Here is a 26,995-nt window from a genome sequence, read left to right on the forward strand (position 1 = left end):
GTGACTTTTCTGAGTTATTGATGCCTTGAGTAGTGATTTATATGCAGCAGACTCTGATTTACTAGACAAAAGCACACCTGAAGTATATTTGCTAAAAATGCAGTGCTTTTTTCAGTCCCTGAATGTATCAATGCTGAGTTCCTTGTGTTGGCACAGAGCAAAGGTCAGTCTAGTCTGTTCTTCTCTGAGAATGACTTAGAGAATGCAAGACCTCATTCCAGCCAAGTTTTAATCTCGCCTTGATTAGCAAGACAGAACTAGTTATTTGTAAGCTAGATATTTTCAGGGATGATGCACATTAGTCATATTTGTCAATGTTTTGCTTTTCTTGCTCACATTAATGTACAATTAATCTTTTATCTGCAGGCTTCTAAATTGATTGGCTCTTTTGCTCAGCTACATTGTTTTATAGAGCTTTCCTAACTTCATGATATATTTGCTAGTTTCAAGTGCATTTATTGCTTACCTTTTTTTTATAACATATTGAAATTTGTTTGGTGGGATTTTTTTAGGTACACTCAGGTCAAATACATTTCTGCATTGTAGAAAAATATTTTCAGAGTAGAAGTCAAAACTATATACATTTCTCATGTTCAGAGTACTACTGCAATCTGCTAAACAGGGCTAAGCTGGTACAGTTGTCTCCATTTGAAGTTTTATGCTGAAGAAAGGATCTAAACAAGGCTTGCACATTTACACTGAAGCCCCATTTTGATTGAATGGCCATTTCCCACTGACACTGATTTCTGTCTGGTTCTATATGTGTAGCTTCTTTAAAAATGATCCTTAAGATGCTTTAATATTGATCTTTGTGTCCTGAAGTTTGAACAGTGTGCTCTTACAAAAACTTCTGAAGCAAAAGAGTTGCATTGCAAAAAAAAAGTAATTCTAACAGTCTTCTCTGGGTAACCTTGTATTCTTAATAAATAGTGATCATGAAGGTTTCTATATTTTTGAAAGAGCTGCCTGAAGGATTATAAGTTTTTCATAGGTAAAACTTTGCTCACATGAATCTGTTATGTCCATGATTACACAAATGTGTTTGTACTACTTTTTATAGCTCAAATACCAAAGAATGCTTGAGCGATTAGAGAAGGAAAACAAAGAATTGAGAAAATTGGTACTGCAAAGAGATGACAAGGGAATTCATCAGAGGAAATTAAAGGTATGTGTTACAAAACTGCATTGAAATACAGTTACACCATATTTTCCATTATGCTATTCTAAATTGCATTTGTTAATTCATGTATAAACTTCTAACATTTGTTTTGAGATACCTCTGTTAATTTTTGAGTCATCAGGACTTTATACATCCTTTATTTTTTAACTATGTAACTTGTGGAAGAGGCTTCAATTGAAAAACACAAAGGGGTGACCATGTCTAACTAAATAACTTACCTAAGTGATGTGGAAATGTGGCTTGGTTTTTTCATGTACCTTCACTGTATTTTTGGATAATCTTGCTTCCAACTCTTCTTGCACACACAGTCTGATAGTGCTTTGTCATGGGTCTCACTGAGTTTGGTAGAGTAAGTTACGGGGTCAGGGAACATCATTTAATGACTGTAAAAATCCAGTGAGACTGGCTTTTGTTTTTGTCTACCAAGATCCTGAGCATTCTAAAAATTGATGTTTTCTGCTTCTCTGTGTCATTTGTATGGATCCATCAGTATGGATCTTGTTCTTTCCTCTGGGAGCTGAAAGATGAATCCTACTTGTGCAGAATAAGACTGATAACTCTATATCCTTGTTAATGTTAATTGTTCATCAAACTAATTAAGTCTAGGTTTTTAATGGAAGAAACTCAATTTAGTTTAACTTGAAAGCTGTGAAGTTTGCACTCAGTTGTTCTCTTATGCTGGGACATAGGAGCTCTCATTTTCCTCCTTCACCCACAGGAGTCAAGGAGAGACTTTACTTGGTACTGTATTTCATAGAACAAAGATCTGTGGTGCAGTATGGACAGCTGTGGTTTCAAACCATCAGGAGAAAGTAAAAACATTTTCACACAAATTTACAAAAGAAGTAGTCTGAAAGCTTTGTTGTCTTATTTGTCTGTGTTCTCTCTCTACTTTTTTTTGTAGAAGTCCTTGATTGATATGTATTCTGAAGTACTTGACATCCTGTCTGATTATGATGCCAGTTATAACACTCAAGATCACCTACCTCGAGTAAGTAGATAAGTTCAGTGATTTCTACTGAAACACCAGTTTTGCAGTTAAGTAGAGCATTTCATTATATTCCAGAATAATCCAGAGTTAGTGCTAGGCTATTTTCTTGTAACTCCACCTTTTTTCTTAAGACATGTATTTCATTTTAAAAGCAATGAGATTGAAAATAACAAATTTAACTAGCTAAGGCAGTTTTGGCTCTTAGATAAACCCTGTCCAGATTCAGTTACTGCTGCTGGGCTCAGCTTTTCACTTTAAATCATTCCAGTCCATGCACCCCATCCTCAGCTGTGTAAAATGTTTGTTGTTTCCCACTGTGTGTGAGTGGAGCTGAGTGAGTAAGGTGCCCTGTCCATCTCCCCACAGCATGCTGCTGTTGGGGGGGATTTGGGAGGGGGTTAGCCTTGTTGCTGGTGTAGGAGAGAGCCAGGAATGCTTCCTCCTTGCACAACCACTTGTAGCATTGGTAGCTTCTATATGAAGCCACTAGGATGGAGAAACTCAGGATTAAGCTCTTTCCAGGCAGAAGCGGCATCTACTAGATGAGTAGCGTTTTGCCTACTGAAAGGATTTTGTGCAAGAGAAGAGTTGCCTGCCACAAGAGCAACAAGCCCTCCCTTTCTTCACTAGATGCCCTGGCAGGATGCTTTGTGCACTGTGCTGTCTTAAGCACAAGTCAATTGTTTTGCTTGACTACAATTTAGTATTTCTTCAAAGATTCCATCTTTATACCCATACATTTATTATCAAGCAGAATACAGCTGGTGTTGATACAGATGTACGTCTTCCTAGTCAGCTTTTGTTTAAACTTCCAAGATATCCTTCCAAAAGCCAATGCTGTTTAAACTTTCACTTAAGGTGGTGGTGGTTGGAGACCAAAGTGCAGGAAAAACCAGCGTGTTAGAAATGATCGCCCAGGCCCGCATATTCCCTCGAGGCTCTGGGGAGATGATGACACGTTCCCCTGTCAAGGTAAGAAACATCCTCATCTCTGAATCAGCACTTGCTGTATTGTTCTCTCTCTGATTATGACATTGATTGAAGCATACATGTACATAGGTTTATAAAATGGCCTGTAAGCAAGGGAGTTGTTTCAGCCAGTGGCAGAAGCTCTGCAGGTCTGTATATGATCCATGTGTACTGTGTGAGTAGTAGCAGTACCATTTAGTAATTTTGTGCTAAAAGAGCATTACCTATAATTGTGTTTCTACAGAGGGAAGTGTACATATGCCATGTACTTCTCATGTTTCTCTCTGTTAGATTTGTTACACTTTCTCATTAAAGCTTTTAACATTTAGGTGACCCTTAGTGAAGGTCCCCACCATGTGGCTTTATTCAAAGACAGCTCTCGGGAGTTTGATCTGACCAAAGAGGAGGATGTAAGTATAATAAAGTGACTGGAAGTTAATGAGACTTCTGCTGATTGTCTGAATAATTTTGTATCTCTATGATCTCTAAGCCCCTGTTTAATTAGAGTGACAGATGTTTAGTGGGGCAGGGCATTGTATTAGCTATTAAATTATCTCTTTGGCTGGTGCTGAAGTGGCTAAAATGTTGAGTGGTCCTTGTGCCAAGACACTTTCTGAAGCATGAAGGGATCTGCAGGTAAACTGTCATTTAGTGCCCTCCCCATTTGCCAGACTTACTAAACATGCATCTGAAATAATACTTGTAAACGGAGATCTTCATCTCTAACTAAAAGTGTTTTTCTCTGTGGGCAATTTTTCATCTGTCACAGTTTTAAAGAGTTTTCTGTTTGATATTTTGCTTTTCTTGTAACAGCTTGCAGCTTTGAGAAATGAAATAGAAATCAGAATGAGAAATAGTGTGAAAGAAGGGTGCACTGTTAGCACTGAGGTAAGGCTTTTCAGAAAAATATGGTAAATATCTGTATGTGTATGTGTTTTGGAAGAGTTCTTCAACTGGGGAACTGTGATGAATCCAGTCTGCATATACTTTGTATTTTGCAGTATACAAAGTGTATTTGGACTGTTAAAATCAGTTTTAATACTGCATTTATACCTGCATTAAAAGTTGTACTTCCTATTTAAAATGATGGGTTGTTGCTGAATAAAACATATGTGTGTAAATGTGTTCATATAGTTTTATACATGTGTGTTTGTCTATGTAACTATTTTCAAAGCAGATGGTGTATAAACTTCTAATTTCAATTTTTTTTCACAGACCATCTCCTTAAGTGTGAAAGGTCCTGGTTTGCAGAGAATGGTATTGGTTGATTTACCTGGAGTCATTAGTGTGAGTATGCAATAACTAGAAAGATGAAGACATGTAAATGAAGTAGTGTTATTGATGAGCACGTGAGCTGTTGGGAGGTTTTTAACTTTTTTTCTTTGTTTTTCTTCAAATATTTATCTCCATATGCATATTAAAGACTGTGACATCAGGTATGGCTCCAGATACAAAAGAAACTATCTTTAGCATCAGCAAAGCCTACATGCAGAATCCTAATGCCATCATCCTCTGTATTCAAGGTACTAAGAGTCTAAACAGTTATCCATTTGTGTTTTTAATCATGGCTCATATGTTACTCTGGAGTCTGTTCTGATTGTATTTTTCCTTTTGTGATGATTTGTGTAGTGTACAAAACAGCATGCTGTGGAATATCTGTTTATAAATTAAGGCAATCTGTGCAAAATTTGTGGCAAAAGCAACTTTTTGCTTAGAGTTTTTTAGCATTAAAGAAGTATGATGGTAATAATAAAATCCAAGTTTTCCACAGAAGTGTTTTTGGAGGTAGCATGCAATAATATTGAATATAATATAATGTTGAATATTTTCAGTAAGCTGGTACTTGTTGAAAACTTACAGAACTACAACAAACTGCTTTGTTTTGATTCTGGGAACAAAGCAATTTTTCCACTATGTGTATCCAAAAATTGAACATAAGTCTACTTTTATGGGGTTAAATTTGTAACATGAAACTTACTTGATGATGGCTACTGTGTTTTCAGTACTGTGTGTTAGATTACATAGTCCCTAAAATAAACTTTGTATTTGTTTTAGATGGGTCAGTGGATGCAGAACGCAGTATTGTCACAGACTTAGTCAGCCAAATGGATCCCCAAGGAAAAAGGACAATATTTGTGTTGACTAAGGTTGATCTTGCAGAGAAAAATGTGGCTAGTCCAAACAGGGTGAGTCCAAACTGGTGAAACTCTTTTTCTCACGTTGTGCTGGATGAAGTCACACATGGTAAAATACTTGAGATGTTGGCTGGGATATTAGACCTGAACTGTGTGTTCTAGATAATTCTGAGTGCTTATTTCTGTATTCACTATGATTTTTTTGGGTGGTTGTTGTTTTTTTCTCTCTCAGGCTTTGCTTTTAGTGATTAGCTATGGGACTTCAGTCTCAGCTTGCTATAATACTGATTCTTTTCATGAAGATGACCTGAGCAAGTTCCATTTCCCAAAAAGGCTAAGGATATTCTGATATAGGCATTTTTGTTGTGTTTTGTGCTCTGCTGTGTTATGCCTTATTAGACTTAAGCCTTTTTTTTTTTCATTTGTTTTGTTTTCAATCTCAGTAGAACTCATAGTCCCATGACAAACTGCTTCCTGCTGTAGTCTATGTATAGCTATGACTAGAGCTGGCCTTAAACTGTGCTGAAGGAAAGAATGTCTCTGTGCAAAGTTCATGATGGTTTTTTTAATCCTTTATTTTCATAGATCCAGCAAATCATTGAAGGCAAACTCTTCCCAATGAAAGCTTTGGGTTATTTTGCAGTTGTTACTGGAAAAGGTAAAGAGAGCTCTAGCTCTGCTTATTTTGTTCTTGGTAGCCCAGAAAGCTGTCTAAATGGAACTGTTGCAGCACTCTTTTCTTTCTGCAGGAAACAGCAGTGAAAGCATTGAATCTATCAAAGAATATGAAGAGGAATTCTTTCAAAATTCGAAGCTTTTGAAGTATGTTGCTATTTTATTCTTTTTATTAAAATGAGCCTGTGTTGGTAAATGCTAGCATCAGTTTTTCTTGTGGAATTTAAAAGGATTGCAATTTGGAAACACTAATTGAGATTTAATATGCTTAAATTAAGTATCATGTTGAGGTGACCAATTTATCCTGGTTTCCTAATGCTTGCTCTAAGTCAGTGGAGACCGACAGGCATCTTCAGGCAGCAGCTGATTCCACTGCAGTTCTGGGCCACTCTTCCAAGGTTTGTGTGTCTCTCCATCAGCTCTACAAGAACTAAGTTTCAGCCTGTCTAAGCACTTAGAGCTGAGAGGAGTAAATCCAGCCCAAAAGTGAGTTTTAGTGTCTCTAAACTTCTCTTGGTGTGACTGTGTTGTATTCAAAGGGTTAGTTTGTGTGCTCTGAGGGAAGCTCACTGAGTGGAGATTTGATTTCACAGGCTGGTGTTCTTCAGGAAAGTACAATACATGATCTTTGGGACTGTAGTACCTGCACTGCAACCTCTAGAATAAAAACTTATTTAGGGTGGGGCTTTTTGTTCCTATGTTTTGTTTTGGGGCTTTTTCTCCTTTGGTGATGATTTACACTGAGTATTTGAGAGGAAGAGACTGGAATTTGGGTTAAATACACAGTTACGTGTTATTTTCTGCTCTGAGAAGGAAAGTTTTATTCTAGAGAGCAGAAAATGGGGGCCTGAAAGTATAGGTAGGCAGAGAACTTCCTCTGGCTGTCTTACTTTACAGGACAAGTATGCTGAAAGCACATCAGGTAACAACCAAGAACTTGAGTCTTGCTGTGTCAGACTGCTTTTGGAAAATGGTGAGAGAGTCTGTGGAGCAGCAAGCAGATGCTTTTAAAGGTAAACGTGTTTTGAAAAAAAAAAAAAAGGGGAAACTGTTTAACTGCTGTTAAACAGTTAGTTCTTCCGTGTGCATATAATACTATTCTGCCAGCATGCTTGGGCAATTGTTTAGTACATTTTTATTATCAAAATTTCCCATTAATTGATAATTGCCCCAGGTAATTTCTAGAAAAAAACTAAAGAAAGGAATTTATGTTGCAAAGTATCACTTACTCTAAAAACCAAAGGAGTAAAAAACAATGAAAAATAAAAATCAAGTTGGGTGTTTTTTTATGGGCAAAACACAGTTCTTCCACTGGATTAAGATGTTTAAAATGGCTTCCTATATAAAGGTACCATCTGGTCAGCCAGGGCAGGGCTGATTTGTGAAGAGCTGGAAGCTGATTTACTCTATTGTGCTTTTTAAATGCATGAGTTCTGCAATTCGTAGACAGAGTATCTTGGCATAGACAGGAAAAAATTCTGCTCATTTGCAGACAGACTTAAAGTTCTTGGAGAGTTTTTCATAAGCAACATTTGTTGCAGTTTTAAGACCTGCTGAACTTCTGAGGTAGTCATGAAGTGCTTATGGACAATTAAAAAAACAAGGCCCTGTTTCTGATTTTTGCAGCCACACGTTTCAACCTTGAGACGGAATGGAAGAACAATTACCCCCGGCTGCGAGAGCTTGACAGGGTAAATTACACTACTGCTGTTACTGTGTGCTATGAAGGGTTGAAGACTATGAATCTAAATTTATGCCTTTTAATTTCATTTGTGAAGGTTTCTTAAAGTTAACATAAAGTACTGACATTTCAGAATGTTAGGACAGTGTAAATTATTGTAGGGGAAGGAAATACTGTTCTTCAAAATTGTGGTGCTTCAGCACTTAAGTCCTTCACTCATCTAGTATACAGTTACCTGACCTAATTTGCCTCCAGGGACAGATCAATGTTTCTTTATGATCATGATAGAACTGGCAAAGAGAAGTTACATTCCCTGGTCTATCAGACAGAGTAACAAAACAATTGGGATCTCATTTTGTAATTCTTTTATAGAGATCCTGAATATTGAAATGCCATGCCTGGACACAGGCATGCAAGAGATGGTGGGGAAGATGTATGGTAAACCAGGGTAGCTGATGATATGCACACACATTGTTCAGAACATGACCAGGAGGCATCATTTGATGCTTAAAGGTCTTAAGGAAGAGGTCTTGAATTTTTTTACCTTTTGTGTGGAGACATGATCAAACTACACTTAATGTTACTATTTCCTTTTGCACAGAATGAACTGTTTGAGAAAGCAAAGAATGAGATTCTTGATGAAGTCATAAGTTTGACTCAGGTCACCCCAAAGCACTGGTACAGTCATTTTTTCTTTTTTCTTTTTTTCCATAATTTACTAGGAGAAGTTTGCCTTTAAAATAGAGTTCTAGAACATAACATTATCAATTATAAGTAAGAAACTGTTTTTCTTGGACAATGTATTGTGTTCCTGTGATCTGTAATCTTATTTTCTGTGTTCCTAACAAATTGAATGCACACCTATTAGTCACTTGTGTGCTGGAAACCATCACATGTGTTACAACTCTCATTTTAGGGAGGAGATGCTTGAGAAAACTTTATGGGAAAGGGTATCTACTCATGTGATTGAGAACATCTACCTGCCAGCAGCACAGACTGCAAACTCAGGGACATTTAACACCACTGTGGACATCAAACTGAAGCAGTGGACTGACAAGCAACTGCCTAATAAAGCAGTAGAGGTGAGAATTTAGTAATTTAAATGCAAAAATCAAATAAAAACATAATTAAAATGTGAAATGAAAGTATAATTCCAGAGAAGTAAGATGATGTTTGAATGGCTGACTGCATTCTTTTAACTAGCTTACATATCAGAAAAGTCTGGCAAGATCTTGATGTCCCAGAACTATTCAGAGCAAAAACATTGTATTTTGCTCTTCTTTTGAATTTTGTCTATTAAAGAAAAAAAACTATTTTTGCAAGGTTAACAAACCCCTCAAGTAGGTATATTCATATTTAATAGATTTATGCAAGTTTAACAGAATTCTGCTTGCTACAACACAGTGAAGCAAAGTTTAGTGTTGATTTTATTAGTAGTGGATACGGCAGCAAGGGAAAAGTCAATGATTTATGTTTGTGTGGGTTTTTTTGAAAAATCTCCAGAATTTCATACTTGAAAGAATTGTAGTAAATGTGCCTTTATCAGCTGGTGCATTGTGTAATGGTCCACTTTAGGAGAAATTGTTTGCTAATTTTCCAGGTGGCATGGGAGACTTTGCAAGAAGAATTTTCCCGTTTCATGACAGAAAAAAAAGGAAAAGAGCACGATGACATCTTTGATAAACTGAAGCAAGCTGTCAAAGAAGAAACTATTAAGCGACATAAATGGAATGAGAGAGCAGAGGATAGCCTGGTATAGTGTAGTGGGGTTTTTTGCCTTGAAATGTTTTTATTAGAGTTGGATAACCAGTATTTTTGCATTGTTTTGCTGTAATCATAAAATTATTATTGTTGTGTCCATCTCACCTTTTTAATTCAGTGTTTCTCATTTCATTATTATCTTTTTATTAGTTACTGCCCTAAATAGTATCTAATAAAACTGTTTTGATTGGTTCATGAATATCCTCCATAACAAGGGCAGCCTGGTGAGAATTTTGTGGCATCAGCTTATTTGTTCAGTTCAGTGTAGCCCTATGAAATAACATCATTTCATTTCCATCTTTAAAGATTCTGTAATTCTTTTTTATATATATATTCTATATATATATATATATATTATATATATATTTATATTCTTTTTTATAGGGATTTTATATATTTTGCTTTATTTTTTCCATTAGTTATGCAGGCTGTAGAAAAGAATCAGAAGCACACGAAAATAATTTTGGCGGTGCTTTGAAAGGTGCCTCTTGAATAACTTATGCAGGCCCAATAGAATCTATTTTAGCAGACATTAAAAAATGAAAAGGATGCTAGAAATGGGTTATTAACCAAATCCTGAATGCATGATTTGCTGTGTCCTAAAGTGACCTTGTGCATTGCAGCGGGTGATCCAGCACAATGCTTTAGAAGATCGGTCAATATCCGACAAGCAGCAGTGGGATGCAGCCATTCATTTCATGGAAGAGACGCTCCAGAGTCGGCTCAAAGACAGTGAGTGGTGTCATGTATTCCACTCTTCTTCCCTTGTTAATCTGAGCCAGTCTTGGGCTAGCTCACTTCACTGAAGGGCAGCCTTTGTATCAGCCCAGCTGTCACAGTTGTGACTGCTTGCAGTGGTACTGATACTGATAGAAAAAAGCTCTCTGCTCTTAAAATGAGGCAACTGAATGAGAAGCAGTAGAGATCTATAGACTCAAAAAATGGTCTAATTGCACATGTAGGGGAACAGGATAAATTCAGGGAAAATAGTTGGTCTGTTTCTACCATAATCAGTTTTGATGCAAGTTGCAGCCACGTTAAGATTTGAGTATTTTTAAATGCATGATTTGGAACCAGGAGGGTGGTCTCAGTAGAGGGCTGTTGTGTTTTTTGTATGCTTCTTGAAGTATCTATTGGTTGGAAGTAATTTTTAAATTTTAGTAAAATACATCAACCATTGCTTGTAGTAAAATACACCTGACTTAACTCAGTGTGGTGTATTTTATGTTCTTCAACATAAAATGTTCATTCTTGTTCACATACTTAATTTTGAAAGCATAAATTTGTCTGGTTGCATATATTTTGTTTGATAGTTAATGTCATGCCTCCTTTTTCAGCTGAATCTGTTATTGAAGATATGGTGGGTCCAGACTGGAAAAAAAGATGGTTGTACTGGGTAGGCCGCACCAAAGAACAGGTAAAAAGAAAATAATTGTAAAGAATTTACAGGTCACTACCTTTGTTAGCATGCAGTTTCCTGTCATCCTCTATTTGGATTTAATTAGTATGTGATAACATTATCACTTGCATTGTAGTCACAGTTGTATCTTCTGATTGGCCATATTCATCATAACATCTCATTTGCTCATAGCTTTTGAAAATTTCCTTTGAATTTCATTTGCACCTTTTGTTCAATGCCCAGAGGTGATAGGCTTTTTATATTACTTTTCTTAGATGTTTCTCAAACTGATTCATACTTTAAAGAAGTAAGCAGAATTTAAAAGGGTAGAGTAGGAAGTAATTGTTTCAGAGAAAGGAGTTTTACAGTCAGCTATATGCAGCCAGGTATTGGAGCATGGTAGTGACTTCAGCCTGTATTAGTTGACTTTTATGAACAGCAGCTTAAAGGTATGAACCCATGGAGAGTTCCTGCTAGCTAATAGTCAAAAATTACAATTTTAATCAGTGTCACAAGGGGTATATGAATGTGAAACCTGCTAGCAGATATTCACATAGGGGAAAGGGAGGTAACACCTATGATTTTTTTCCCACCCTTCTATTCTTGTTCTGCATTTTCATGTATAATAAAAAGGGGAAAAAATCAAAATTACAGTGAATTATCAAATGGACACATCCATTGATGTATCTTTGCTTAAATTCCTTTTGAAGTGACTTAAAAGTAATAGTTAATAATGTCAAAGGTTTTTTCTGCCCTGGCTTATTAAGCAAATAGAGTGTTTATTGAGGAGGAGCTGATGATCTCTGTGTTGCTAATAATAAATTCCAGCTAATCATTCTTATCCTAGAATATTCGTAATGAAACAAAAAATGAACTTGAGAAATTAATCAAGTGCAATGAAGATCATCCAGCTTATCTGGCGAATGATGAAGTAACGACTGTCAGAAAGAATCTGGAAGCAAGAGGAGTAGCAGTGGATCCTTGTCTGGTGAGATGCAGAATTGTAACAAGACACATGGAAGCCCCCTGTAAACATTAGAATGTTTCTAGATGCCAAAGAAAAGACTTCATCTGGATACTGAGTTTGTGATGCAGATGTTGCCAAACAAATCACTAAGTGGCTGCTTGCACGCAATTCACACACTTCTGTTGGCTGGCAGACAAAGGCTGTGCAGCACTTTGGAATCTGTCCCTTTAGGCTGGGATCAGAATCTGCTGAGCAGACTTTCTTGCCTACGTTGTAACAAAGCTTGTTAGAAATTATTGCTCAGATGTAATCAAGGCCTTTGCCAGCAAGTTACAGTAAAAACATACTGTGTATCCTAAAGCTTTCAGTGTGGTTGTGTGTGAAGTTTACAGGTCATTGGTACAATTAAGAGAGAGACTTTTTTTAAAAATACTTAGAAAAAGGCAGGATTTTTTAGAGTGTCCTAAGGGATTGTATTGTACATCTGAAATGCTCTGGAAAACTACATATCTCATTTTAGTGAAATGCCCCTAAGGGTAATTAGACCTCTTATCTAATTAAATGTGAGATTTTAAACAAATGAGAATTCAGACATTAATAAGTAATAGATGTAGATTTTCTATAGCAGTGATTTATTTTCTGCAATAACTGGCTACCTTTGCACCATTAATACGTGCACTTCTTCTAGGGAAGAAGAGTTGTAATATCTGCTGCTCCTTTCCTATTCAGCACTTAGCATTTTTTGTAAAGGTCATAGTAGTGATCCACATGCTCTGCATGAGGAGCCTGAGTGCAAACTGAGGTTTTTTCTAGCTAAGCAACTGATTTTCTTAATTATGTTTTATGGGTTTTCCAGAGAGGCATCTTGATACACATGTTTAATTCTGAAGAATTGAAACATAATAAGCCTAATCAAGAAAAGTTATAAATGTTTGTTTACGTAAGACCCATTAAATATTTATCTAAGCCTTAATCTGGTTTAATTGGTAAATTAATGGGTACAACTCAAAAATATGTTCTCAGTGTTAATGTAAAGAATGTTTTGTAGAATATAATCTAAACATGTTTTGGCCACAAACAGTATTTTTAACCATTCAGTTATGTTCATGAAAAAGGAGGTTTTTAAATTGACAAGTCATCTGTAGTGTTTGCCAAGTGTAACTAGCACATTAATCATATCCCAGTTGTAGACAAATTGCTGAGAAATATTTAGATGTATGTTACATGATAGGAACAGTGGAATTTGGAGTACATTTTAAAATTAAATGCAGTCATTAATCTAAGCACGATAGTGATTGTATGTATTCATTTATTTAGTCAAATTTAAATACTCTTTTCCTAGATTAAAGACACATGGCACCAAATTTATAGAAGATACTTCCTGAAGTCTGCTTTGAGCCACTGCAATCTATGTCGAAGAGGCTTCTATTATTATCAGAGGCATTTTGTGGACTCAGAGGTAAATTGAAGAACAGATGTTCTTCATCTGCACTGGTGTTTTGCCTTAATATTTCTATTTCAGTTGAAAAAAGAATCTAGTAATACTTCAAATTAGCCTGACCAGATAGCTGGTCATCTCAGATACGTTTTACATGAGGCTTGTAATAGATAAAATGCCCTCCTGGTGGTAATTATGTAAAATGACCACTAGGTATCAGCCATGACCTAAACTTCCGTTTCTAATGGATGTGTATTGAAAATGCACAGTTAAAACCAGTAGTGTACAGCTGTTGATATGTTTCTGATAGCCATTTCTCCTGCTTTCCCATTGATAGTTACTTACTTCACTTATACAAAAAAATTTAGAAAATATCCCTATGGATTTATAGGAAAACTGTGGTCAGTAAGTATTTATAGTTAATGCTTCAAACCATGTGTGATCAATGGGGGAAAAAATTAACAGCTATGACGTTTCCAAACAGGTCTTTATAAATAACTTTTCCAGTTTTGTGAACCCAAGCTTGTGCAAGAAATGACAGTATGCATCAAATCACTCAAATAATACACTGTTTTCTTACCATTATATTTTAAATCAAAGAGAAATTGCTGGAAAGGTAGAGCTCCTCACTTTTTCTCTTAATGAGCCATGAAGGTAGAAATTTTTGTTACTTTAGAAATACCTTTGCCTCTAAGAGGTAAGAGAGAAGGAGATCACAATATGGAGAGCTACCTCTTCATGACACTTAAACTCCTAATCATGTTCCTGTCTTTTTTAAGGTGCCCTAATGTGAACTTAATGCTCCCTCCTGCTGTCCTTGCAGGTGTAGAAACTGTCTCTTCTGTTGTTAACAAATACAGCCCTTGGCCCAGCCCTGTCTTCAGAAGCATTTGTCATGCAGGGAGGCACAGCCTGGAGCTCAGCTGTTGTCTCTCAGTGTGTTTGCTACCAGCAGTGGTGTTCCAGTGAGCATTAGGTTACATTCCCCAGCCTGCATAAAGTGTGTGCAAATTGTTTTCCCATGGTTTCCCATGATACAGCTCTTTCTGTTGAAAATAGCAGACATGAAGGTGATGCAGTGCATTAAATAAGGCTGATGTGGTTCTTGTGAAGTATTTTTCATATGTTTCCTTGTTACCTACACCAGTACTTCTGTGGGATTTTTGTGCAAGGTCTGGATATATATACATGAGGCTACAGTTGCTGCTGAAGGTGTCAAGAGATTCTTGTGTGTGTAGGATGTTCACTGGACATCAGGGGTCTGACACCACAAGTTCTGTCGTTCCAGCTCGAATGTAATGACATCGTCCTCTTCTGGCGAATACAGCGAATGCTGGCCATTACAGCAAATACCCTGAGGCAGCAGCTCACCAACACTGAAGGTAAGCCTCACTCAGTGGAAGGGCTTGAAAAAAAAAAATTTCTCCTTCTAAAAAAGTCCTACAATAATAATTTTGTTTAGAGGGGAAATACCCTTTGAAATTTAAAAATCTTTCTCAAAGAATTTCTATTCTTAATGGCCCGAAGAAGGGGCTTCTGTGTACAGAGGTTTGCTTTTTTTCCTATCCGACTAATAAGTATGGTAAAATATATATTGTATCTCCAACAGACCTTCCCAAAATTCTGTCCTTGGGTCACTGGAGTTGCAAAAGTGTTGCCACTCACTTTTTTTTGGTTGCTTTGTTGTTTTATTTTTTTTTCCAGTAAGGCGCTTGGAGAAGAATGTAAAGGAAGTGCTTGAAGATTTTGCTGAAGACAATGAAAAGAAGGTGATGCTCCTAACTGGCAAGAGAGTCCAGCTTGCAGAAGATCTCAGTAAGTATCCACTCTACAGTGTTTTGGAATGAGTTTGAAATTAAGCAAATGCTACCACTATCCTTGAGAATATTCAGTGTGATGTGGGTTGTTCATGTGCTGGCATTTATCTAATATCACCCAGATTTTTTCCTAAATATCGTCTACTGATTCAAAGGTGGACATGGATATTAGTGTCATAATATAATTTGCAGTAGATGTAACTTCACTTTTATGAATGTATTGAAAAAATTATTGAAAATTGTAGTTAAGACAAAGTAATATTTAAAGGGAGATTCCCCTTCCAGAGGGATTACAGTAGTTTAATGCTCTGGGTAGCTCAAAACGTGCTCAAAAACCATTAGGCTTTTATGATTAATATAATAAGATTTTAAACAGTGAAAGTTTTTAAGGTGGCAGTCCAGGTTGAGGTTGTTTTCTGTTGTCTGCCTGCACACCCAGTAGGGTTTAGACTGACTTTTAGCTGATGGACCTCGTCTTCCACACATACCATTGCTTTTTTGGCAGCATTCTGCCATTCTGTGACACTTCCACTTAAACCCCAGCTGTGCACCTGGTCTGGGAGGGGAAAAAACAGTGCTGTGCAAAAGGGAAAAGAGAAAAAACTAGTGATAAATGAAGTTCCTGTAGTTACACAAATACCTGCATGTTCACATGGTTCACAGGTTACCATTCTTCTTAGATTTCTATTTTGTGTTTGATGTAGAAACTAATTTTTGTCTTAAAATATGACTTGGTATATTTCATTTGGAATAAATGAATATTGTGATCAATGTCTTTTCTTTCAATTAACAAAGTAATTAAGAAAGTTCTTATATCCAGGGTTCAGTAGGACAGAGAAGTCTGCTATAGCAGTTGGTTACCTAAATATGAATAATATTTTTCATATTTTACATCCAAAATGTAATAAAAACTAAATGTTTTGCTTAAAATAAACTCAATTAATAATGCTGGTTTGGCTACACTGAAAATACTTATTGGAAGTATTGTTACTGAAATTCCAGTGAATTGTGTTTGTTTTCCTTCAGAAAATGTAATATTTTGGAATTGTGAATAGGAGTTCTGGTGATCTAGGGCAAATTGCCTAGGTTTTCTTGACTGATCTCTGAAACAGGTGCTATGACTGTATAATTTTCATGATAGGTACATAATTTTTTCCAGACATCCTGTGTGGCTTTTGAAATCTTGTATGAACCTTTAGGTAAACAGTCTTTTAGAGTAGGTAGAGCATGTTTTACAGCATAAGAGGTTCTTCTCCTCTCTGTATATGTTGAGGTAAAACGAGTGGTAGCTACATAGTGGGATGTAGACTTTTATTGAGGAAGTTCTCTTTTTCAAGCAGTGCTGCTTGCTTTATTGCTTTGATGCTGGTTGCTGATTTTTTTGGTCTTTTTTCCTGCACAAACACTGGTATAGAGTGAACCTTGGTAGTTTTGATTTACCCTCAAGGATTCTGTGTTTTAAAACAAAATTAAAAGACCCTAACATGCCCATGATGTTTAAATTAACGTGTCTTTATTTTGCACTGAAATTGACTTAGAATTTTTGTATTGTCAACTTTGCTTTTCCCCAGCCTCAGTAATAGGCTCCCATTTCAAAGCAGTGGCAGCTGAGGTCATTATTTTGTAAACTAAGACTAGACCTGTAGGAGCAGCCTGTGTGTGTTCATAACCTGAGGTGTCAGTGCACTGGTATAAATGCTTTAAGTGTATGGTTTGCATTTCATAAATTACTGTGTAGCAAAAACATGTCACGGCACTGTATTCCTTTAAATTTGGGAGGTCATAGATCCCCCACACATTATTCTAAAGAAATAATTGTTGCTCAGTAGAAAACAATGCATGATGACATGTTCTGCTTTATTGTACCTGTGGGAAGATTTTAAAACTACCACTGCTTAGCTCTGTACTCAGATCAGCTGTGTTCTTTCTGCATGCTTTTATTGCTAAGTGATTTTTATGGGAATATGACTCGAAAAGGGGGTTTCTTTGCATTTCCCTTGCTGAATAGAATGCTTTTCTATGGTGCAGAGGGTTTTTTTATACCCCTGAGATAGATTTTTATAGCATAGAGCATTGAACTCTCAGATAGCTGTAATTTCATTCTAGTAGCACTTAATAAAGTTCAGGACTCTCCTAAAGGAGAATCCTGACTCTTGTGACACACGTTCATAAAGTATTGGTATTTTAATTAGGAAGGGAAGTGATCTCCTGAGTCACGAAGTCCAGTCTCTCTATTCCATGCAGCTGTGTTTATATAACCCAGCTGATTCGAATATCTTGAGCTCTGTCTTCAAATCAGTTACTTGTTGGGGCTCACTATTGACACTGAAAACATGTTCCAGGATGTCATTCTTCTGGTGGTTACAAATAGACTTCTAATTTCCAGTCTAAATTTGTAAATATGGGGCTGGGATTCACTTCCTGCTTAGAAACTCTACTTGCAAATGTAAATTATTTATATACCTGAGGTTGGGATGACTCCTCTTGATGCTGGTTATATGGGAACACTGTGTCACTTCTGTTTTATTAGTCTTTTAATGCTGAAGCACTGAAAGTGTTCTATTGTTTATTCAGGATACTGGTTAATGGCTACTACTAACGTGGGTGACCGAGTCTCATGATGAGAGCTCACATAAGACTCAAAACTTACCTGAGGAGGTTTTGTTGTCTGTTTTCTACAGCCTTGAATGATACTTTAATCCTATACAAGAATATTCCTTATCTGACATTTATGCCCTGAATCTTGCTGCTTCTTACTGTTCATATCTCAAGTTTTATTCTAGGTATTTTAAAGAGTGTAAACAGATCTTTGAAACAAATTGTTAATTTTTTTTAATACTGAAGGTTGCTTTTTCTTCAAAAATATGCTTTAAATGTAACATAAATGTACTCCTTAACATAAGTATTGCCATGGTACTTGTACCAGTAAATGGTTAGTAAGTTTATGGAAATAAAGAAGCCCTAGAATTAGAGTCCTTTGGGAAGAAAGGATCATGAGGTGCAAAAAGGGGCAGAGGAGAATATGAATAGCTGAACTGGGAAAATTGACTCCAAAAATGTCCTAAAATGCAATCACTCTGTAAGAATGCTTGTAGTGAAAGATACACCTGTGGTTGATGTGTCCCAGAGTCCTGACCCTGGCAGTGAGCAGGCGTGGGAACAGCATAAGCATACAGTAGTACTTGCCTGTTATGCTCTCACAGCAGCCCACAATCCGTGGTTCCAAGATTTCCTAATCCTGAGGTAATATCTTTGTGATTAATAGGCATTCATGGAGGTTTTTTTTTTCCTCCTGTGAATTTCTCTAATTGCTTTTTGAACTCATGTAAACTTTGGCATCTGCAACATCCTGTGGCAATTAGTTCCAGGGTTCAACTACACATTGTGAGAAAAAGTACTTCCTTTTGTTTGTTTCTGAGCCACCTGCCAGTTTCATTTGGTTCTCCTTAATCCTTGCACTGTGAAAAACATTCAGTAATCTTTTTCTTTTCATTTTTTTTGCCATTCATGACTTCACAGACAAGTATGCTACCTGCACTTGATGTTCTTTTTTCTGACTTGAAAAGTCAGTGTAGCTGCTCTTTGCATGGACATTTTTTCCTGGTTTCAGTCAGCCTTGCCACTCTTCTCCTCTTCCTTAGTTCCATTAAACCCTTTTTGAGGTGAAAGAGCAGACCTTGCACAAAATATTTGAAATGTATCTACATTATAGATCTATACACCTGTGTTATGGTGCTTTCTGGGTTTTATTCTGGTCTTTTTACAGTAATTCCTTGTGGTCTATTTCCTCTTTCACCAGTTACTGAACAGTGAGCCGATGCTGCAGTGGTCTATCTGCTTCAACTCCTAAGTTCTTGTGTGAAAAGTAACAGCCATGATATTTTCCCTTTCTTGTCACATTTTAAAACAGTAGGTACAGTTGAGATATGTTAATTGGTTTTTTTAATATGAGGATTCAGAAACAAGAGTAATTTGCTATCTGTCTCTTACATGCCTAACTGGGTACTGTAGGCTTATTGAACAGTTGATATGAACCTGTTTTAATGCAGTTGTTCACAACCTCCCTCACAACTCTAGCGCATTATTTTTATTGAAGTTCTTCACCAAAGTTGTCTGTCATTTGGGGAAAACAGCCCTGACTTGGATAGCTTTACCAGCAATAGGAAGAATCACATTTACTTTCCAGCTGGCACCTGCATCTTGATTGTGCTCATTGCTGGCGGACAAATTACTTTGATTTGAAAATTGTATTTCACACAACTAAGTATTTGCTTATCTATATCAGTATCTTAAATATGCTATGTTCCATAAGAAGTAAAATGGGATAGAAGGAGCTAAAAGTACAATGGTAAACATTACTATTTTGAAAGAAGAATTTCACAGAAAAGCCTCTTGGCAAGACTGCCCTGTTTGTGTTGCAGGCTTTAAGGCACTGCTTTGGGCTGGAGGGAAAATCTCATGGTGGCAAGTCAGTCCCTTCAAATTCCTGCAGCTGTTACACACGAGTGTGTGCACCTCTACACAAATCTTTTCCACTTGCCTTTTTTTTTTTTAGATATTAATTACCCTTTATTTCTACAGTACCTTTGAAAATGGATGAGTCAATATATATCCTTTAATTTTATCAGTGAACACTTGCAGTATTTGCAAGTTCCTACTGTTTTCTCCAGTGATTGTGTTTAACTTTCCAAAGTGAATGATATTGAATATTCATGCAGGCTGCCTCTGAAGTTACTGAAGGTTTTAAATGTTCTTTGTATTTTAAATTACAGCTTGGTTGGTTGTTTATAAATTTGAAGTCACACCTTCCGTAGAACTGTATTAATTATGTCCTTCAGTATTGGGCAATACTTTTTTTAAAGAAAAATAATACGTGGGTGAAAGACTTGAATTTCAACATGATTAATGCATTTTCTGCTGTTTTATTTTTAACACAAATGACAAACTAGTAATTTCAGCAGAAATACCTGATAGCACGTGGATAAATCTGTTTATAACATGGTAATTGTGAAAACGTTGAGTTCCCATTGAAACACATGGGAGAAGTTGCTCGGTGCTTGCAGGATCTCTCCGGAGCGCTTGGGGCGAGCCCCGGCGGTGCCGGTGCCGAGCGCGCGGTGGCGCTGAGCGGCCGCGGAGGGAGCGCGGGGCTCCTCCCGGGACTCTCCTCCCGGGGCTCCCTTCCCGGGGCTCCCTTCCCGGGGCTCCCTTCCCGGGGCTCCCTTCCCGGGGCTCCTCCCGGGGCTCCCCTCCCGGGGCTCCCTTCCCGGGGCTCCCCTCCCGGGGCTCCCCTCCCGGGGCTCTCCTCCCGAGGCTCCCCTCCCAGGGCTCCCTTCCCGGGGCTCCCTTCCCGAGGCTCCCTTTCCGGGGCTCCTCCCGGGTCTCCCCTCCCGGGGCTCCCCTCCCGAGGCTCCCCTCCCGGGGCTCCCTTCCCGGGGCTCTCCTCCCGCCGCCGGCAGCAAGATGCGCTCGCCTGTCCCCGTCCCTCTTGTTCTCCACTCTCCCTCGACGTTTTCTGGTTTGTTTGTATGACATGTGATTTATGAAGATTGTAGAGGACTGTCTTTTTTTTTTTTCTCACCTGCACATTTCTGGTTAGCAACTGTATGGAAAGTACTAGTTTAGTAAGCTTTGTTAAGAAAAGACTGTTAGGAATTGAATCCTTTAATCATTTCAGAAAGGAAGTGGATCTTCCAGTGTCTTACCCTGAAGCTAAGTGTCATCTCTCCCTGTTGCAGTGGCACCTAAAGCCTGCTAGATGGTGCACATACATGTTGAATGCTTCAGGTGAATCCAAGCTTCAGGCAGGCTGCAGGAGCTTTGCCATTCACTTTCCTAGAGTTGAAATCTCACAGACCCAAACGAGATACATATGTCCTATCTTCATTTATTTCTTCTCCTTTGAGTCCTTTTGGACAGCAAAACTATGAATGTTGCAAAGCCACAGGGTAAACAAAACATAATACATACAAAGCATCTTTCCTAGGTCAGCACGCTATTCATCCAATATCCTGTGTCCTCACAAGCTGGAAAAGAAAACCCAGTTCTTCACCAAATTCTAAGTAAAACCATGTGCATGAGAGAGTCATTGGCAGGAGGTGGGAATGCCTGTGGAAACTTGATTCTGAAATTGCTAGGAATGAATGTGAATGGATCAGCCTCCAAGTTCATTTGTCAGTAATGCTGACACCTGTACAGGTGTCGTGGGCTAGCTGAGACTTTGTTCTGCACAAAAGGTTTTTGAAACATTTGAGGAGTAAGCCCTCACATGAAGAAAATAGAGCTTAGGGCCATTTGTTTCAATTCTGTCATACGTTTGTAAGCTATGAAATTAAGTTTGCAGAACTTAATTATTTTCTTGTAAAGACTAAAACGTATAAAAACCAAGCAAACCAGAGTTACAGTGAAATACTTTCAAGTTTTATATCTAAAGTCATTGCTTTACAGTCACAGCATTAAATTTTTTATTTACTTCTTCTCTTGTTGAATGTAAGCAATTTGCCAACTTGGAGCATGAAAGTTTTAATATCATATAGTCATATAATAAACTTGCCATTTTAATGGAGTTAGCTAAGGTTGGCACTTCCATATGCAAGTTGCTGACTCAGGACATGAAGTTCCTGTGATTTGGCTAAGCTGAGTGGGTTCTGTTGTGTCTGTTCTGTCTAACAAACTGGTTTTAATCCAAGTGAGTCCCCTTTTTTGTTATGCATTTATTCAAAGTTGGGGATAAAGTCTGTGAAGAGTACTTTCCATATAATTACTTGCTCCATGGTTACATTTTTTCTTTCATTGCTGTTAGCTGTAGAACAAAAATGTTGTGTGAAAATAATCCTATACTGTGGTCATTACTGTAGCCTAATTAAATTGCAGTTCCTTCAGATGACTGCCAATCGTGTTTTGATTTGACCTCTATCCTTCATGACATTGTTGATTGCATGTGCTCCTTAAAATCAGGCTTTGACTTGGCTTTTCTGAAGCCTTTGCTTCCATTTGCTCTTCTATTATGAGCTTTAATTTTTTTTTAAAAAGGTCACAGTGTTTCATAGGGGCAAAGCTCAGCTGTAGGGGGAAAGATCTCTCAAATAAGCAGATCATAGGTAATTTTCCTGTAGAAACTAGAGGCAGACAAAACAGCTCAAAAGGCAGTGGTTAGTAGTTCTTAAATCAGAACCAGTGTGTTTTTCAATGTTTACAAGATACAGAAAAAAGGTATCATTTTCAAGATATTTGAAGGTAGTGCCCAGATGTCACCCTTGCTGCCCAAAGACAGGTATAGGAAAGAGAAAAGCATCTTAGGAAATGTAAATGGAGGAGTAATTTTATTAGAATCTGATTAATTAGGGTTATTTTCTGCTCTTATTTCTTCCACAGTGCCTAAATATTGGAGTTTTATAAGCTATTTAAGTAAAAATATGGTTACTTGGTAGTTGTAAGACAATTCCAGAGGTGTCAGCAGTCTCGCTTTGATCTCATTCTCCTTTCACCTGGTCATAGCAGTGAGGAGCACTCACCTCATCCTGGGCTAGCAGAACGTTACCAGGAAGATGGTGTGGCCTTCTACCCAGAGAGATGCGTGGCAGCCATCTCCCTCTGGGAATCACCAAACAGATCTCCAACTTCTGCTAAGCATGTGCAGGCAGCTGCTGTCTTCAGAGTGCCCTGCCAGCAGCTTCCCTGAGGACATTGGTATGGCCTGTGTCTTATCAGGGGCTGCTTGTCATTAGAGCACATTCGTTCTGCCCAAATCTCAATCAGTCACAAAGTGTGGGCTGTCTGCTTCTTAACGAGTTCAGGCTTGTGCTGGTGTCACCAGTGTGCTGGTGGCAGCATGACTCCTGTGCTCCCTTTGAGCTCTGTAGAGGTCCTGGTGCACTGTGACACAGGAACTTGGGGGACAGTGTGCTTGGAATCAGCCTGTAGGGTCGTGTCTTTGATTTCCCCTAAGTTTGAACCCAAGCAATATCTCACAGTAGACTTGCAAACTTCCTGTTAGGATGCAAATTAATTATTTTTGCATGACTGTCATGTTTTTAATTCCCTGTAGATAATTTAAGAAATTCACCCAAGCCAAGTGTACTTTGATGTGAAAGACACTGGTTAAATGTTCAGATTCAGGTTTTTTTTTTTCTCTTGAGTTTTGGGGCAGCAGCATGAAACTAATGAATTAAAACCAGAAGAATGTGTAGGATGGTCTGTGTGTCAAAGTGCAGATAAGGTAGTTCCTGCTTTGTGTCATGGCAGAAAGTGCTTTAGAAAGCTGCATCTTCTCACAGAGGGAAGTAATCCTCAAGGGAGAACATACATCACTTGCAGACATCCTGTGATGGAGTGATGGTTTACTTAACTTAAGAATCCCAGATGACCAAAGCCTGTCTGCTGTGATTTCTTAGTTATTGATGAAGAGTTAGGCACTGATGTCCAGGTCCTAAAACGGATCCTTACAAAGTTCACCACATTTGTCAATGACTAAAAGAAGCCTATCACTTAAAGTTGACATTGAAAAATAGTGATAAACTTCTACATGAATAATGACACGTTGAATGCCTATTAATCTTTCTCTAGACCCATGTCTCTTGTACTTGAGGGTCATTGTGGTGTTGTCTGCTGAATTTATTTTTTTGCTAAAATTTTCTGAATGATGCAAGGATCAAAACATCTAATTGGAAGCTATTTTCTCTTTAGTACTGGTTCCTTGTGAGGGTACTTATTAATCAAAATTTAAGTACTTATCATGGAGAGATTAACTTATCATGAAGAGATTTATTATTGGTATAAATTACAAGCTTGTAAATGGACCAATATATGCTTTTGTTCTAAAGTAGTATGGAGCTGTGGAATGTAACATTGCCATTTCCAAAAACTGGAGAGGTCAGTGTCGTGTATGTTGCACATTGTTAATTGTAGTAGACTCCACTTTGCCAGTAGGAATGATAGCAAAGAAAAAATAATAGAACCATTTAGATATGATGACTTAAATTTCTGATTATTAAGCGTTATAATCTAAAAATTAATCACCATTTCATTTTCTGCCATATTCTAGAGACACTTTAACTTAAATAGTCCTGATGGCATGTTACTTCATTATCTAACTAATTACTGAGTATGCTTTCTTTTGGGTGGAGAAACACTCAAAAATATATCAGTTGTTTTCTATGTTAAAGTCTTTACAGTTTTATAGCCTTAGGGTTACAGTAGCCTTTACATAAGTAGTTTATCTTCATCGCTGGGTATACCCTTTCTGCATAAGGAAAAGTTTGTTCACTGCATGAATCATTGGGTAGTATTTCTGATTTGCCTCTATGCTTTTCACTATTTGCACACTAAATAATGAGCATCACCATGTTCTGATTCATCATGTTTTGATTTGGAAGTTCAATCTTCCTGTATCTGTAAGTCTGATTCAGAGTATGAGATTGTTTTCTAAGGTTGCCTTGTCATTCTGCTACTGTGCTCTTTCCAGCTGTCCCGTAAGCAACACAGCTAATTTCTGTTGAAAGACTGAGTTATTAAAGTAGTTTTAATTAAAACTTCTGAGATGGAGACAGATGACTGAAAGATGCCCAAGTCCTACCTTGATATTGCAGACCTTGTGACTCTTATAAACTTGCAACTTAATACAGGGTAATGATCACTGGTACATTAGGCTAACCTCAATGACAGTGTAGAAATAGTTTGTGACCTCACATCACAGTTTGGTAATATTTTGTTTCCTTTTGTAGACAAGCAGGATTTCCATGAGCATGAATAGCTCATGGAAATGTCTGTTATATAAAGTCAGTAGTCTACATAATTGTCAGTTTTGCTTTAGCCCAGTAGCTCAGTTCTGAAATGCTCTGTCAGAGACAGGATTTCATGCTTACCAGCCTGAGGAGCCCCAGGGATTGCTCCAAGAAGCTCAGCCAGCTTCTGTTCTGTTCTTCTGTTCCACCAAAGAGGGGGCAAATGTGTGGCCAAAACTGTTTTGTTAAACTCAGCTCTCTCACCAATAAATCTGGAGCAGCTGTAGATCAAGACATTGATTGGTAATCTAGTAATTCCACAGCACAATACACAGTTCCCTTTTCTGGGGCTGAAGATCATTGTTAGTAATGCTAAAATAATTGTTGCAGTGCTTAGTAGCTTGCAAAAACAGCTGAAGTGTTTTCAGACAAGCTGCTTCTGCTGCTGCCTGTTTATCTTTAGTGTGAAATAAAGGTAGTACTGTTTCATACAGGCAGCTGACAGCTTTGTTCAGGTGTGCTATGAAGGGATTAATAATTCATATGATAGTAATACTTGCAACAAAGTAACTTCAGTGATGGCAGCTGTGCCTTGGAGTTTTTTCTGTCTAAGAATTTTTTTCTTGAATTTATTATGTTTCTACATCAGGCTAAATATACAACTTGGAGATGATCTGTTCCTGTTTAAGAGATGGATTTGCCTACAACAGAGAAAACAAAACTGTATCTTTGTAAGAAACAGGCTCCTTGATGTTTTCTCCTGTTATGGCCATGCAAAAGGAGATCAAACTGGATACAAATTCAAAGGTCCTGATAGATTGCAACACACATAAAAAGTATAGCATTAAAGGACAGGTACTACCATGTAGCATCAGTTGGCATCTTCATTCAGTCTAACTCCTGGTAACTAATGACCATGCCAGCTACGTTCTGCAAGCTTGCATTTTAAAGGCTGTATATTCTTAATGATTCATGGATTTACTAAATGAACTATTATAAATTCCATTTAAACTTTTCAGGATTCTGCAGTGCTTTTATTACACTAATGAGCTAATTGTTTAAGAATCATTCACATGATTCATCCTCCTGCTCAGCTTTTTTTTAGAAAAACTTTTAGCTGCTGAAACTCTTTTGACAAACAATATTTATAGCAGTTTGACAGCAGGATGAAGAACAGCGTTTGTCTTTGTAACAGCTTAAAGAAAAGACCTTTCCAGCACCCAGCCATGCAGTTACAATCTTGACCTCTTTCTTTTGCTGGGAACATACATACAGCATACAAGCAGCACCTCCCATGTGTTTTCTTGACCCTTTGACTGTCCATTCACTTCCCATCTGTTTTGCAGCCTTAAAGGAACAGAGGGGGCCCTCTACTTATAAATCTGTCTTTGCAGCTGACAAATTATGTTCTGTCTCTTTAAGGGCATCCTGGGTGGTTTTGCCTTTTTTTTTCCTTCTTCCCCCTTAAAACTTTAGCTTTCCTCTCAGTCTTATCCAGAGGAAAATATAGTATGTGAACAAGAGGAAACTGGCAAAAATGTGATAGGTAGTTTCAAAGGATTTTCTAAAATTCAGCAGGACATGACCTTGCAGTGATCAGGGAATTATGGCAGTGTTTGCACAAAGCATGAGTAAGCGTGTTGCTGCAGGTAACTGTGGCTGGGAAGTCTGCTTTCTGAGGCATTATTTGGAGTGCCTGGGAGTGTGCTATCTCATACCATTTTAACAAGAACTAAAGCTTTCACATGGCCCTTAGAAAATCAAGGAATGTGGTACAAAAGGCTGAACTCCAAAGAGATGATTCCTCCCTCCCTCCTTCTCCACCTGACTGTTTATAGGGGTTTATACAACTATGGAGTTTGTGTCTTAGATAGCCCTAAGGTAAAAATCAGCTTTCAATAGAAAACTTTGGATTGACATCTCTAGTTTTAATGGTGTATTTCTGGGCATTGTGATGAATTCTGACTGACAGGGCTTTCCTTTTTACTAGAGGAAAGATGATGCATTCACAGCAGTAAATTCCGAATTTCTGCCTTTGTGGTTAACTAACCATAACATAGAAGTAGCACAGCAAGCAGTGAGAATGTTTATAGGCAAGGAAGGGATTAAGAAAGGAAGGAAGATGGGATAAAAAAAAAAAAAGGGGAAGGGGAGAACTCAAGTCTAAACACAATCCAGAGCAAAAGGAGCAACAGCCATGGGCATTCAAATATCAAAGCCATGTAAACATGAGTTGGAGCTAGAAGTCAGCTTAACATAG

General features: G+C 37.7%; 1 protein-coding gene across 7 annotated transcripts in view; it reads left to right on the forward strand.

Annotated features, from left to right (window-relative positions):
- The window catches only part of OPA1 (OPA1 mitochondrial dynamin like GTPase), a 60,995-nt gene that overhangs the window by 15,868 nt on the left and 18,132 nt on the right, over positions 1–26,995 (forward strand). For all 7 annotated transcript variants that reach the window (XM_064385694.1, XM_064385697.1, XM_064385699.1 and 4 more), the window contains 21 exons: positions 1,061–1,165; positions 2,085–2,171; positions 3,030–3,143; positions 3,470–3,550; positions 3,954–4,028; positions 4,356–4,427; positions 4,564–4,663; positions 5,196–5,326; positions 5,861–5,933; positions 6,025–6,097; positions 6,848–6,963; positions 7,577–7,641; positions 8,233–8,309; positions 8,548–8,713; positions 9,232–9,384; positions 10,016–10,124; positions 10,730–10,809; positions 11,639–11,779; positions 13,101–13,217; positions 14,485–14,578; positions 14,901–15,011. In XM_064385694.1, coding sequence (XP_064241764.1) covers positions 1,061–1,165; positions 2,085–2,171; positions 3,030–3,143; positions 3,470–3,550; positions 3,954–4,028; positions 4,356–4,427; positions 4,564–4,663; positions 5,196–5,326; positions 5,861–5,933; positions 6,025–6,097; positions 6,848–6,963; positions 7,577–7,641; positions 8,233–8,309; positions 8,548–8,713; positions 9,232–9,384; positions 10,016–10,124; positions 10,730–10,809; positions 11,639–11,779; positions 13,101–13,217; positions 14,485–14,578; positions 14,901–15,011 — 2,140 coding nt within the window. The remainder of the gene's footprint in view (positions 1–1,060; positions 1,166–2,084; positions 2,172–3,029; positions 3,144–3,469; positions 3,551–3,953; positions 4,029–4,355; positions 4,428–4,563; positions 4,664–5,195; positions 5,327–5,860; positions 5,934–6,024; positions 6,098–6,847; positions 6,964–7,576; positions 7,642–8,232; positions 8,310–8,547; positions 8,714–9,231; positions 9,385–10,015; positions 10,125–10,729; positions 10,810–11,638; positions 11,780–13,100; positions 13,218–14,484; positions 14,579–14,900; positions 15,012–26,995) is intronic.

The sequence above is a fragment of the Passer domesticus genome, chromosome 11 (assembly GCF_036417665.1).
Source record: "Passer domesticus isolate bPasDom1 chromosome 11, bPasDom1.hap1, whole genome shotgun sequence".
Classification (NCBI taxonomy): domain Eukaryota; kingdom Metazoa; phylum Chordata; class Aves; order Passeriformes; family Passeridae; genus Passer; species Passer domesticus.